This window comes from Poromitra crassiceps (genome assembly GCF_964638095.1).
Source record: "Poromitra crassiceps genome assembly, chromosome: 1".
NCBI classification, from domain to species: domain Eukaryota; kingdom Metazoa; phylum Chordata; class Actinopteri; order Beryciformes; family Melamphaidae; genus Poromitra; species Poromitra crassiceps.
In genome coordinates, this window is record NC_139623.1 from 45276070 (window position 1) to 45290786 (window position 14717).

General features: G+C 45.6%; 1 protein-coding gene across 2 annotated transcripts in view; it reads right to left on the bottom strand.

Annotated features, from left to right (window-relative positions):
* Nucleotides 1–310: 310 nt before the first annotated feature.
* LOC310786774 (cell adhesion molecule DSCAM-like) overlaps nt 311–14717 on the bottom strand; it is a gene marked incomplete at both ends in the record, with an annotated part of 256515 nt that continues 242108 nt past the window's right edge. Inside the window, 7 exons of one of the 2 annotated variants that reach the window (XM_083648066.1) lie at nt 311–690; nt 4102–4404; nt 5018–5215; nt 7083–7232; nt 10875–10990; nt 11132–11162; nt 11260–11436. In XM_083648066.1, coding sequence (XP_083504192.1) covers nt 311–690; nt 4102–4404; nt 5018–5215; nt 7083–7232; nt 10875–10990; nt 11132–11162; nt 11260–11436 — 1355 coding nt within the window. Of the gene's footprint in view, nt 691–4101; nt 4405–5017; nt 5216–7073; nt 7233–10874; nt 10991–11131; nt 11163–11259; nt 11437–14717 lie in introns of both variants that reach the window. The other variant, XM_083648065.1, reaches the window with a different exon arrangement.

The window sequence follows — 14717 nt, forward strand, 5'->3', positions numbered from 1 at the left end:
ATAAATAATGCTCCCTCGTTACTCAATTACTCAATTAGTTTGGCAAAGCTCCAGCGGGAGTCATTTCAACACTCCACCTGGAGTCATTTCCCATGAGTGAATTTGTCTCAAGTGAAAAACAGAAAACAAACAAGAGATGAAAGAAAGCTCTAAAATAAATTAAAGGAGATTAGTAAAAGTGACCCCGTCCTTGGAGGATGGGGACGTATATACAGAACTGCGTGGTGAAAGTCAGTTTACTGCACTTGAGTGTTAAGTCCAGTGTTTAGAGTGAGTTTAGAGTGAGTCCTGCCCTCGACACCCCCTGCTGTTATACCAGCGTGTAGGACTTTGCGTATGGGTTGCTGCTCTGTTTGAGATGTCCCCGCGAGTCCAGCAGAGACTCCTGGGAGGTGCTGAGCTTTGCGGCCTGGGCCAGCTCTGAGCCCTCTCTGTGGGGCAGCGTGGCGGCCGAGCCAGGCTGCCACTGGGCCACTGGGTCCCTGCTGGCCTGAGGGGCCTCTGTGGGTGTGGGGGGTGCCATGCGCGAGGGCCGCTTCAGCGAGCGACTCTTCTGCGGCTCCAGACACGCCTGGCCCATCGCCGCCCCCTCCCCACTGGCCGTCCCCCTGGACGACCCCGAGCACGACATGCCTCGGTTCAGCAGGAAGTCCATGCGCAGGTACGGAGGAAGGTGAACCAACTCGCCCCCTGCAGGACGGAGAAGAGGGGGAGGTCAGGGTGAGTTCAGGGAGAGAACATATGGAGGGAATTGGTCGTCAGATTGTTACAGGTTTGTTTAGTTTCAATTTTAGAAACATGATCAGTGGAAGCTCAACAGACTGCTTCCCTGAGCGTACATACGTATATAAACCCAACAAAGTCGTCCCCAAGTCCAACAGTTGACCCAACAAAATGTCTAGGCTGTCTAGGCGCACAGACATGCTGCTGTCTTCCTGTGTGCTGACTCCTGACACTGACCTTCATAGACATGCTGCTGTCTTCCTGTGTGCTGACTCCTGACAGTGACCTTGACACAGACATGCTGCCGTCTTCCTGTGTGCTGACTCCTGACACTGACCTTGACACATACATGCTGCTGTCTTCCTGTGTGCTGACTCCTGACACTGACCTTCACAGACATGCTGCTGTCTTCCTGTGTGCTGACTCCTGACACTGACCTTCACAGACATGCTGCTGTCTTCCTATGTGCTGACTCCTGACACTGACCTTGACACAGACATGCTGCTGTCTTCCTATGTGCTGACTCCTGACACTGACCTTCACAGACATGCTGCTGTCTTCCTGTGTGCTGACTCCTGACACTGACCTTGACACAGACATGCTGCTGTCTTCCTGTGTGCTGACTCCTGACACTGACACAGACATGCTGCTGTCTTCCTATGTGCTGACTCCTGACACTGACCTTCACAGACATGCTGCTGTCTTCCTGTGTGCTGACTCCTGACACTGACCTTGAGCGACATCTAATTCAGCAGTAACATTTTACTCTCATCCTCTATCACCTTCTGGCTCCATTACACTTACTGGAAGAGAGATTTATCTTAAATATTAATAAGCGATGTCACTGATCTGAAGACGGCACAGCAGTTAATTTAAATATGCAAACTCTATCAAGACTGAGTTTGATTAGATGTGTAGTTATATCATGGTTTAGCAGCATATCTCTTTTTCACATGTTGCATGTGCCACTTAGCAAGCACAGCCGTTGCTCTTCTGTCACTTTGATCCAGTACTATTATTATTACTATTATTTACCCAATGAACACAAATCCCTCCAGCAACCACTGGCATCTGTGAATAGATTCTGGAAAATTAATGATCAATTATGACATTATTTAGAAAGGTTGATTTATAAAAACCCTGCATTGTGCTTTGCTTGGCCTGGGGGTTTCGTTTGTGATACCATCACATGAAATCTTTAGGATCTACTCACTGACAGTAAGATACTGTTGGATGCTGCAGCCAAGGTGATTTTGTGGATATTGTCTGGTTTAGAGCTGTTAGCAGTAATATACAGCGAGGCTCATTCAGGTGGACCTAAACATAACATGTTTTTTTTTAACTGTCTTGGCTCTTACTTTGAGAAAGAGTTGAGTCATGAGTTGTCATTTTCAAATCATTGTAGGGTTCGACCAATATAGGTTTGTGTAAGCCGATAACATTTTTAGACTGAAGCTGCCTATAACTGATATTCAATATCTTTAAATTTGACAATTTCATGCCCCAAAAAATCCAAGCATTCAGTGTTTCCTCCCATCATCAAACATCACTGAAAGCTAAACTAATTATTTTAGGGTTAGGATGTACAGTACTGTATTCACACTGTATTCACACCTGTATTCACACCGTCAAAATAAATTGTTATAGACATCCGAAAAATCTCTGGGAATCAGGGGCGGACTGGGACCATAATTCAGGCCGGGCATTAGATACCATGCAGGCCAGGTCAACACATGCGGACACACATGCCGCCGGCGAAACATTTGGGCCGTTTGAAGCAAGATTTGGTGAATATAATGCTAACGTGATGTTACATGTTATGTTACCTATTTGTTCACTAATATAATTCAACATTGCCTAGATAACTGCAAGTATAATATGAAGACGTAAAAACAAAAACATGCCTCTGTACAAAAGCTTCACAGCAAACTTAATTTAAGGAAGAGTGCAGTGTCCTGTCTTGACGTGTCTGAGATTGAATGCAAATACCAAAAAATGTAACTGCTTGATCTCCACTTTAAACTATATTGTGCAGTCCTACTGATAATCCCATAAAGCACATTAATGTGAAAGCAATAAGCATATAGCCTACATGTTTCACTTTATGCTCTGAAATTGTAGCCTACCTGGAGGTTCCTGATTCTGATAAGTTCAACACCACCTCCAGCTCTGCAGGAGCACTTTCTGCCTCCTTCTCCACTTTTATGAAGAAAACCCCAAAAGCAATCCAGCCCATACTTTCAGTTTAGCCATTACTGTTTACATTTGATCAATGGGATTTTTTATATAGCCTAATATAAATAAATAAATAAATAAATAAATAAATAAATAAATAAATAAATAAATAAATAAATAAATAAATAAATAAATAAATAAATAAATACATTTCTCTCAAATATTCTAGAGGCAATAGACAATTGTCTACCACTGATATTGTAGTTTAGGCCAAGACACAACATAGGCTCCTTGCTTTCCACCTCTCTGCACCTCTTTTCTTCTTCATTTTGGCACCATTGAACAGCAAGCCCCGCCCACCCACGCTGGGGTCTCAGCAGCTTCTGACTGAAAAGTTAACTCATTCCTCCCTGCCTGGCTGCCTGCAGCCTGCCTGCCTGCAATCTGCGGAACTAGGAACACTTATACATACTGGCCTGCTGTTCAGTGCCTGGCCTGCACAAAAAAAAAATAATAATAATAAATTGCAGGCCATGCCAGGCCAGGCCACCAGGCATCTGCCCGAAGCGCCCAATTATGCAGTCCGCGCCTGCTGGGAATTACCAGAGTCTTCTGGCCAATCCGGGAGGTTTGGCGACCCCATGTGGACTGTTTGATTTTTGGTTGTGTGAACACAAACGAACCAAGGGACAAATGCAACAATTGTAACATTTTAGCCCCTGAATCGCAACAAAGCAAACAAGCGAATTATGTGTGAAAATGCCCTTAGTCTTTAGAGTTTTTATGTAGCTATGATCAGGGGGGAAGCTCCATCATCAGCAATGAATGAAATGGCCAAAAACCAATAATAATTCCTAAAAGGCCAATATCAGCACGATATAAAAGCAAAAGTCGAACCCTGATGAATTGAGTCATGTCATTTTTTTAGGAATATCATATGTGAACTTTATTTTAGGCTGGCTGTCCTAATGAATTGTCCAGTAGCATCTCTGAAAAGATGGACCTGACTGAAGCAATCACCTACAGGGTTAAGTTAAGTTAAATTAAGTTAGGTACAGTGTTGGTTAGCAGCATTAGACTGGATATTGAAGCTGAGGGATTAAGTGTTATCAGCATCATAACGAGGCCGGCTGTAACGCGGTGCTTAGTGCGGCGTTGTGCCGAGACGAGAGCCGTGGCGCTCCTCGGCGACGCGGGCCTCACCCGGTCTGTGGGCCTTGGGCACGGCCATGTTCATGACTCGGCTGACGTCCTGAGGCTTGGGCGGGGAGGCGGTGAAGCGGCAGATGCCCGACTCGGACGGCGTGCTGGAGGTCAGGCTGTCGGTGTAGTCGTTGGTGCCGGCCGTCATCTGCTCCGAGGATGTGTCCGAGATGAAGCACTCGGTGATGGTGAACTTGGCGTGGCGTAGCTGCTCCTCCATCTTGGCGTGCTCGTAGGCCCGGGCCAGCTCCTCGTAGGTGGACGAGGCGCTCTCGGTCGAAACCATGCTGCTCCGCGCGCGGTCTGCACGTGGGCCCGGGGGGGGGGGGGGGGGGGGGTTAGCGGGGAGAGTGAGCGTGAAGAGAGTTAGTAGCAGCATGCAGGGTTCCCACACCTTCTTAAACATCAAATTCAAGGACTTGTAGAGGACTTTTCCAGGCCCAATTCCCTCAAATTCAAGGAGCCAACATGGCATGGTTTGAGACATCCATCAAGGCTAATTACTGTTACAACAATGAGAATGTTTATGAGAACTAGCAGGCTTTACAGAAGCTCACAGACAACAAAAAGAGAGAGAGGCTTCAATGTGTGAACACATTTCAAATGTGCTCTTAACACAACTAAAAACATAAAATCAAAATAACTTATATTCTTGCACAAAACAAAAATGCCATCACTTTCAACGACCCATGTCTATAAATGTCTATTTTCAAAATCTTTCAAGGCCTTGATTTTTTTTCTTTCTCAAATTCAAACGCATTCAAGGATTTCCAGGACCGGTGGTGGGGAACCCTGACATGGTTAGGGCATGGCTTTGTTAACGTTGTAAGACAGCTGATATTTGAATTGTGGTTAGAGATTAAGGGTAGCGTTACGTTGTTCTAGCCGGTATTTGCCTGCCTGGCGTGATGTTTACCTGTATCCTGAGATGGGCTAACGCTGTAGCTGTCGCTCTCCTTGTCAACAGAGCCTGCGACTCTGGGCGTGGGCAGCCTCCAGTCCGTGCTGAGCGTGTGGGCGGAGACAGGCGGATGCGGGCGGTTCAGGGTCCACTGGCTGGCGTATCGGTTGCGGGCGGCCGGGCCGGCTTTGGCCGTGCGGCGGGCTGTGGGGTCTGGGCATACAGTAGTTAGGAGAAGGATGGAGCTAACGTTAATGCAGACCACACAGGTTTCAGTCATTCCACTAAAGCCTATGGCATCTCATATCAGTTGGAGAGAATGAATGTCCGCACACCGGTTAAGCTCCCATAATTTAATAATTGAAATCTCATATCAGTTGCCACCAAAATGCAACTTAACTTTGGGGGACAAGTGGAGCTTAAGACTGACAATATATTATTATTTGGTCAATGACAAATTGGTTTGCTATGCTTTCAAATACATTTAGAGTGGTTTGCTTGATATTTGCTCTATTATAATGATAAATCCAATTTGAACTCACCTATAGTAATATTCTATTTTAATTCTCCCATTCTCATTAAACATTTTGTAATGCAAGGACTTGGTAGTTTGTGATTAACAACAGTGAGTGATATTGAGTTTGGGGGAAAAAAATGATGCCTACATCACGTTACATGTCACTACACGCTACATCACGCTACATCTCACTACACGCTACATCACGTTACATCTCACTACACGCTACATCACGTTACATCTCACTACACGCTACATCACGTTACATCTCACTACACGCTACATCACGTTACATCTCACTACACGCTACATCACGTTACATCTCACTATACGCTACATCACGTTACATGTCACTACACGCTACATCACGTTACATGTCACTACACGCTACATCACGTTACATCTCACTTCACGCTACATCACGTTACATGTCACTATACGCTACATCACGTTACATGTCACTACACGCTACATCACGTTACATGTCACTACACGCTACATCACGTTACATCTCACTTCACGCTACATCACGTTACATGTCACTATACGCTACATCACGTTACATCTCACTTCACGCTACATCACGTTACATGTCACTATACGCTACATCACGTTACATGTCACTACACGCTACATCACGTTACATGTCACTACACGCTACATCACGTTACATCTCACTTCACGCTACATCACGTTACATGTCACTATACGCTACATCACGTTACATCTCACTTCACGCTACATCACGTTACATCTCACTACACGCTACATCACGTTACATCTAACTACATGCTACATCACGTTACATGTCACTACACGCTACATCAGGTTACATCTCACTACACGCTACATCACGTTACATCTCACTACACGCTACATCACGTTACATCTAACTACATGCTACATCACGTTACATCTCACTACACGCTACATCACGTTACATGTCACTACACGCTACATCACGTTACATGTCACTATACGCTACATCACGTTACATCTCACTTCACGCTACATCACGTTACATCTCACTACACGCTACATCACGTTACATCTAACTACATGCTACATCACGTTACATCTAACTACATGCTACATCACGTTACATGTCACTATACGCTACATCAGGTTACATGTCACTATACGCTACATCACGTTACATCTCACTACACGCTACATCATCACGTCATTACGTCTTATGGGAGTGCATGACGGATAATTGTATATTGAATAAAGACTTTACACACACTGAGAATGATGGTGAAACACAGCTGTCTAAAACAATCTAATAATGACAAATAGCCCTCCCCTGTCTTCTGTCACATCATACTGGCCAGAATTGTAACAAGAAAGTACAGAAATTAGGCTACTGTGCCAGTTCATAAGATTAACTAACATTCGCGCCAAAGAGTTGTGCATCTAGAATGTAGTAGCTTACAGAGAAACTGAGGCACATCAGTGGGAATAGGGGGAAATCCTGGGAAAACGAGAGGGTTTTAACCACAAGCGCACATTCAAAGTCTAATGAAGTAAAAAAAAAAAAAAGAGAGTCCGTACTGGACTTACTGGTTCCTGGTCTGGCATCGGACACGTCTACCAGTGGACCGGTGGCCTGGGACAGGGACTGGTAGTGGACGGTGTGGGTGACAGTGGATGACTTCTGTTTCTGGGTCTCCCCAAAGTCGTTATCGGTCAGTAACACAGTGGACCTGTCATCTGGATGGACAAAGTTGTTATCGGTCAGTAACACAGTGGACCTGTCATCTGGAGGGACAGTGGATCAAAGTCGTTATCAGTCAGTAACACAGTGGATGTGTCATGGTAATCGGTCAGTAACACAGTGGATCTGGCATGGTAATCGGTCAGTAACACAGTGGACCTGACGTGGTTATCGGTCAGTAACACAGTGGACCTGACGTGGTTATCGGTCAGTAACACAGTGGACCTGTCGTGGTTATTGGTCAGTAACACAGTGGACCTGTCGTGGTTATCGGTCAGTAACACAGTGGACCTGTCATGGTTATTGGTCAGTAACACAGTGGACCTGACGTGGTTATCGGTCAGTAACACAGTGGACCTGTCATGGTTATTGGTCAGTAACACAGTGGACCTGTCGTGGTTATTGGTCAGTAACACAGTGGACCTGACGTGGTTATCGGTCAGTAACACAGTGGACCTGACGTGGTTATCGGTCAGTAACACAGTGGACCTGTCATGGTTATTGGTCAGTAACACAGTGGACCTGACGTGGTTATCGGTCAGTAACACAGTGGATCTGTCGTGGTTATCGGTCAGTAACACAGTGGACCTGACGTGGTTATCGGTCAGTAACACAGTGGACCTATCGTGGTTATCGGTCAGTAACACAGTGGACCTGACGTGGTTATCGGTCAGTAACACAGTGGATCTATCGTGGTTATCGGTCAGTAACACAGTGGACCTGACGTGGTTATCGGTCAGTAACACAGTGGACCTGACGTGGTTATCGGTCAGTAACACAGTGGACCTGACGTGGTTATCGGTCAGTAACACAGTGGACCTGACGTGGTTATTGGTCACTGGTCAGTAACACAGTGGACCTGACGTGGCTATCGGTCAGTAACACAGTGGACCTGTCATCTGGAGGGACAGTGGATCCATAAAAAAAAGTTCAGGACTGTGAATTTGAAACAGAAACACAGCATACGCTTATAGCATACAGGTATGCAGACTAAAGCCCCAAACGCTCTGGGAGCGTCAGACACTCGCATTTTGAAGTACACCCATTGTTTTAAACGGCCGAACATGCATCAAGAGCGTTCTGACGCGCGTCAAACTGCCTTGATGCCCGTACTCTGAACTAGGGATGGGCATTTCTAGCAAAAACACTATTCGAAATTCGCTGGCCAAATTCGAATTTAATTCGAAATTCGAAAAAAAAAAAAAAAAATGTAAAAAAAAAAAAAAAATGAAATTTTTTATTTTTTTTTGTGAGTGAAATGTTGCATTGTCTCCCCTGATTCTAAGTCTACGGCTTTATTAATTAATATAAAAAGCTTCTGCTGTGGATTTTTAGCTCAAACAAGCATTGCACCACTGAAGTAAAGAACATGTTACATGACATTGACATTTTCGAAAATAAAAAACAGTTTTGACAATCATGAGTGGTTCATTAAATATTTAGTAGGCTCAGGTCTGAGTGCCAAAGGGGTGCCAAAGTCACCCCCTCTCCCTCTTCATGGGATTTCATCCGCCATTCATTTTTCCATAAACCTTGCTTAAAATGCTTATAAAAATTGTTTTACTTGCTCAAACCAAGCGATTTGACTATACTTAGAATCAGGGGAGACAATGCAACATTTCACTCAATTTTTTTTTTTTTTTTTTTTTTTTTCTTCGAATTTCGAATTTCGAATTTCGAATTTCAATAATAAAAGTCGACCTTGATAATAACAACGATTATTCGAAAATTCGAAATTCGATGCCCATCCCTACTCTGAACCTGTTTCGATTTTGGGGCATCAAATGAGGTTCCAGCAGCGACCAAAGCGCTCTGAGCTCCCCCCTCCCTCTCTGCCCGCTTTCATCCCCGTCTGTCTCGCTATGCTCCTCAAACAAATCTCACGGCAGTTTAAATACAGCAAGCATGTAAATACGCTACACTATAGCAAGACTGTCTGAACAAAGTGAGAATAATGTCGTCAAGTGTCAAGTTTCACTCCCAGTGCGTTTGGGGCTTAACACTTTCAGTGCCACGGCCCTTGGGCAAAAGGTTGCTTGCTGTGCCACATAGGCCGCAATGCATTTTAAAACAGTCATATAATTTCTTTAATAATTACTATGTAAACACTGAACACGCACAAATAACGATGAGACTCTCTTCTATCACCTGCAAAAAAAAGTTTATTGATCCCATTTTCCGTTCTTTAGTTATGAGCCGGAGAAGATAGCTTGATCGAACGAAAAACAGAGCTTTTTTTCTACGAGCTGAGATAATGAGCCTTTTGTGAAATTAAACATTTCAAGCACATCACTGACTCTGAAGCTAATTTTCTGATGTAGTCACACCTCAAAAATAATTTCCTTCAATAAAACAGTGAAGGCAAGGGAATTTTGTTTGGAAGAATAATATTTTTAGCTGAAACCAGCAGCGCTGGCGCCTGCATGCGCTGCTGGTTGCAGCTTCTTGCTGATCTTTTGCTGCTGGTGGGCATCGGATATTCTGGCTTGCGTTTGCCAACCCTGTCCTGCTGTCTGGGTCTGTGTTGTGTACTTGGCTCTGCGTGCCCACCTCCCCCCCTCCTCCTCCCCCCCCCCCCCCCCGTTGTGGGAGGAGTGTCTCTCTGCTCTGCTGTTTTCTCGTTTTCTCTGCCTGTGCTCAGCACTGAAAAAGTCAGCTAGATCCTGCTTTTTTACAGCCGCGTGTACCAGCTCCCATGCTTCGAGTTGAGAATAATAACAAATCCACGGCTGATCATGTGTTGCAGCGGACACGGAGGCTGTTGCAGCGGACATCGAGGTGCTCAATTGTGATAGCAGATTGGCTGCTGCAGGGGCACAGCTAAACGTTGCTTCAATGAAGCCGCTGCATACGGACGGATGCGATGCGATTTCCTTCCCCCCAATGACTTCTTCTGTGTGTTTCACTCCACGTTCTCTCATCTGGAGAGCGCTGTCGCCACCTAAGGGTTCTGTAAAATAGGTTAGACACATTCAATACCTCTGAATATTGTAAGAGGCGATGTAAGAGGCATAGATCGACACCCCCCCGTCAAAAAAAAAAAATCGAGTTATGACGCCATTTGGCGTCGCTGGCACTGTACGGTAAATTTCTAATGACGCCATATGGCGTCGCTGGCACTGAATGTGTTAAAGTTGTCAAAAGTATCAACAGTATCGATAAGTCTCGATACATTTTTTTTAACCGATATATTACTCATTTGCAACAGGTATCGATAGTATCAATAATTATCGATACTCAAAATTTGAAATGGATACAATACTAATTTGCAACAGTATCAATACCACCACCAGTGCTTTCTCTTAATGACAAATCAAACATACTAGTGATCCCCCCCTATCATTGGTGGGCATCTGTTGCCTCAACAAGCTAAAAGTGTTCTGATAGGCTGATGACTAGAGCAGGGGTAATCTGCTGTGTAAGTGCAACGTTTTTAATGAGTTTTATCAGGCCTAGATGATGGAGAAGCGTGCATCTGTCCGTGTCCGTCCATCTGTCTTTGTTATTTGTATGCCTCCTGATGTGTTTGTCACCCCCCCAATGGTATCAAAAATGGTATCAAGTATCGAGATTTTCCTGGGTATCAGTATGGAAGTTAGAAACTCTAGTATCATGACACCCCTAGCACAGACACTCACCAACAGTCTCCATGGTGTCTCTCTCCTCGATGAGAAGCTGGGCTCTGGGGATGTCGATGTGCATACGGAGCGTCTGCTGCTGCTTGTTAATGGGCTCGGCCGGACGCGTGTTTTTACTGGGGAACACGGAAAGTGAGCTCAGAGGAATGACGCTCTTGCAGAAATGAGTATTACCCAGACAACAATATTATTGATATATTACAAGCAGACATTGGTCTTTGACAATGGATATGCAATGAAGTTGTGAACAATCTTACCTCATGAGCATCTCAGCCAAACTTTTTGCATCTACAAAATAAACACAGGCAAAACGTCATTTTTATTTGCTGTCCATGCGAGAGCGTTGAGGCTAAAATCTGTCCGTGTGTCAATGTTCCCATCTCACCTCGGAGCCTCTTGAGCCTCTGTTCCCTCCTCCTCCTCCGCAGCATCAGCAGTCCGATGAAGATGAGAACGATGCCCACCAGCACGCAGGAAATGGTCACCATCATCTTCAGGCCATCGCCGCCCCCGGAGCTGCCCTCGCTCACATTGGGCGCCTTCACCAGCGGTGCGATGGTACCTGAGCAGAGGTCACAGGCTTTGAATGCAATCGCCACCACAATCATCATCACTTTATTTGTCATCACTTTATTTGTCAGACACAAGGTCCAATAAAAAAAAAACACAATACATATAAAACAGGTAAACAACACAATAAGAGCAACTCAACAATTCTACAATAAGGCACTGTACCAGTGTTTCCAGATGGAAGACGGGTATCTAGTGTCACTGAGATTGGGTTGAGACAGCAACATAATCAGCATATTCTGAGACATATTCAGACAACAGATAAACTTATACATCAGGTTTCTGAGCAGGGCATGAAAGGTGCTAACTCCTGCTCCACAAAACATTTCACTGGTGCTGCAACACCTTGGCTTCCTAAGAAGGATCCTCAGGCAGTCATTATAAGCAACCTGGAGCTTTTGGATGCTAGCCTGCTTAAACTTGACCCACAAGGGGGCAGTATAAAGAGGAATACAGTAGGCTCTAAACAGGTTTACCTTTACATCATCTGAGCAAAAATAAAACTTCTTCCTCAGCATGTTAGCTTGAGCATACAGTACACGCCTCTGTCTGTACATGTCATCATCATCACTCATTTGATCAGTTATAATATGACCCAAATATTTAGTTCTAGAGGAAACTGCCAGCACCTGCCCAGACAGATAAAAAGAAGGAAAGGAAAGATCCTTATCACCTCTTGTTCTGCAGATCATAGTGACACTCTTTTTAGCATTGTATTTCACATCAAAACGACACTCCATAGTCATAGTCAGCAACTGTTGGAAACCAGTCATCCTTGGTGACAGGATGACCAAATCATCAGCATACATAAAGTGATTTACAGTGGTGTTACCAATCACATATCCCATTCGGCAGCTGCTGAGCTGTACAGAGAGTTCATTCATATAGAGATTGAACAGGCCGTCCCCTCTGACGGACGCCATTCCCGACACCAAAAGGAGCAGAGACCGTATTAGCGAATACTGCACCCATATAAAACAGAATAAAAGGCTAAAAACTAGCAAACAAACACCGCAAGTTTCTGTCTGTCAGCCATCTTGTTCACGTCATCCAATAGCCTTCAACGCCAATAGCGTGAATATTATTGTTGTAAGAATCCAGAAAATACACAAAACACAACCAAATGATTAGTGTCAATGAATAACTAAGTACTGTAATAACCATGTCTAAGGGAAAGCCACCAACTGGTGAAAGTAGAGCAAGACCCTCAGCAGCTAACAACTATAGAGCATCTTCCCTATAGAAATCACATATAATCTGGCACCATCAGCTAGCTGCTGCACCATGCTAACATCAGCACTTGACCTTTTGCCGAATTGGCAGTGATGCCTGTGCCATTCTGCCAAGCAGTACTTAAAGAGAATGAACTCATCCCTGACAGCTAAATGCTCAGCCTGATTTTTCTCTGCAACAGTTTCAAGATGGGGGAGAAAGGGTCTTCAGAACGGGGTGGTGGAGAAGCTCCGGAGCTACCGGTGTGTGCTGTGGTGGTGCAGTATGGGAGGTGCATGCTGTGGTGGTACAGTATGGGAGGTGCATGCTGTGGTGGTACAGTATGGGAGGTGCATGCTGTGGTGGTACAGTATGGGAGGTGTGTGCTGTGGTGGTACAGTATGGGAGGTGCATGCTGTGGTGGTGCAGTATGGGAGGTGTGTGCTGTGGTGGTGCAGTATGGGAGGTGCATGCTGTGGTGGTGCAGTATGGGAGGTGCATGCTGTGGTGGTACAGTATGGGAGGTGCATGCTGTGGTGGTGCAGTATGGGAGGTGCATGCTGTGGTGGTACAGTATGGGAGGTGCATGCTGTGGTGGTGCAGTATGGGAGGTGTGTGCTGTGGTGGTACAGTATGGGAGGTGTGTGTTGTGGTGGTACAGTATGGGAGGTGCATGCTGTGGTGGTACAGTATAGGAGGTGTGTGCTGTGGTGGTGCAGTATGGGAGGTGTGTGCTGTGGTGGTGCAGTATGGGAGGTGTGTGCTGTGGTGGTACAGTATGGGAGGTGTGTGCTGTGGTGGTGCAGTATGGGAGGTGCATGCTGTGGTGGTGCAGTATGGGAGGTGTGTGCTCTGGTGGTGCAGTATGGGAGGTGTGTGCTGTGGTGGTGCAGTATGGGAGGTGCATGCTGTGGTGGTGCAGTATGGGAGGTGTGTGCTGTGGTGGTGCAGTATGGGAGGTGTGTGCTGTGGTGGTGCAGTATGGGAGGTGTGTGCTGTGGTGGTGCAGTATGGGAGGTGTGTGCTGTGGTGGTACAGTATGGGAGGTGCATGCTGTGGTGGTGCAGTATGGGAGGTGCATGCTGTGGTGGTACAGTATAGGAGGTGTGTGCTGTGGTGGTACAGTATGGGAGGTGTGTGTTGTGGTGGTACAGTATGGGAGGTGTGTGCTGTGGTGGTGCAGTATGGGAGTGGGTGCTGTGGTGGTGCAGTATGGGAGTCAGCATACAGACGCTGGAGTCCGCATAAAATGCATTTCATTTTTTACGGCCCAATTCATCAAGCAAGCCTCAATCGTTTGCATCTAAGGCTGGCAGAGAGAGGTGGAGACTGGCATCAAAGTTGTAATGGCAGAGAGAGATGGAGACTGGCATTAAAGTTGTAACGGCAGAGAGAGATGGAGACTGGCATCAAAGTTGTAACGGCAGAGAGAGGTGGAGACTGGCATCAAAGTTGTAACGGCAGAGAGAGGTGGAGACTGGCATTAAAGTTGTAACGGCAGAGAGTTGTAACGGCAGAGAGAGATGGAGACTGGCATCAACGTTGTAACGGCAGAGAGAGGTGGAGACTGGCATCAAAGTTGTAACGGCAGAGAGAGATGGAGACTGGCATCAAAGTTGTAACGGCAGAGAGATGGAGACTGGCATTAAAGTTGTAACAGCAGAGAGAGATGGAGACTGGCATTAAAGTTGTAACAGCAGAGAGAGATGGAGACTGGCATTAAAGTTGTAACAGCAGAGAGAGATGGAGACTGGCATTAAAGTTGTAACAGCAGAGAGAGGTGGAGACTGGCATTAAAGTTGTAACGGCAGAGAGAGGTGGAGACTGGCATTAAAGTTGTAACAGCAGAGAGAGATGGAGACTGGCATTAAAGTTGTAACAGCAGAGAGAGGTGGAGACTGGCATTAAAGTTGTAACGGCAGAGAGAGATGGAGACTGGCATTAAAGTTGTAACAGCAGAGAGAGATGGAGACTGGCATTAAAGTTGTAACAGCAGAGAGAGGTGGAGACTGGCATTAAAGTTGTAACGGCAGAGAGAGGTGGAGACTGGCATTAAAGTTG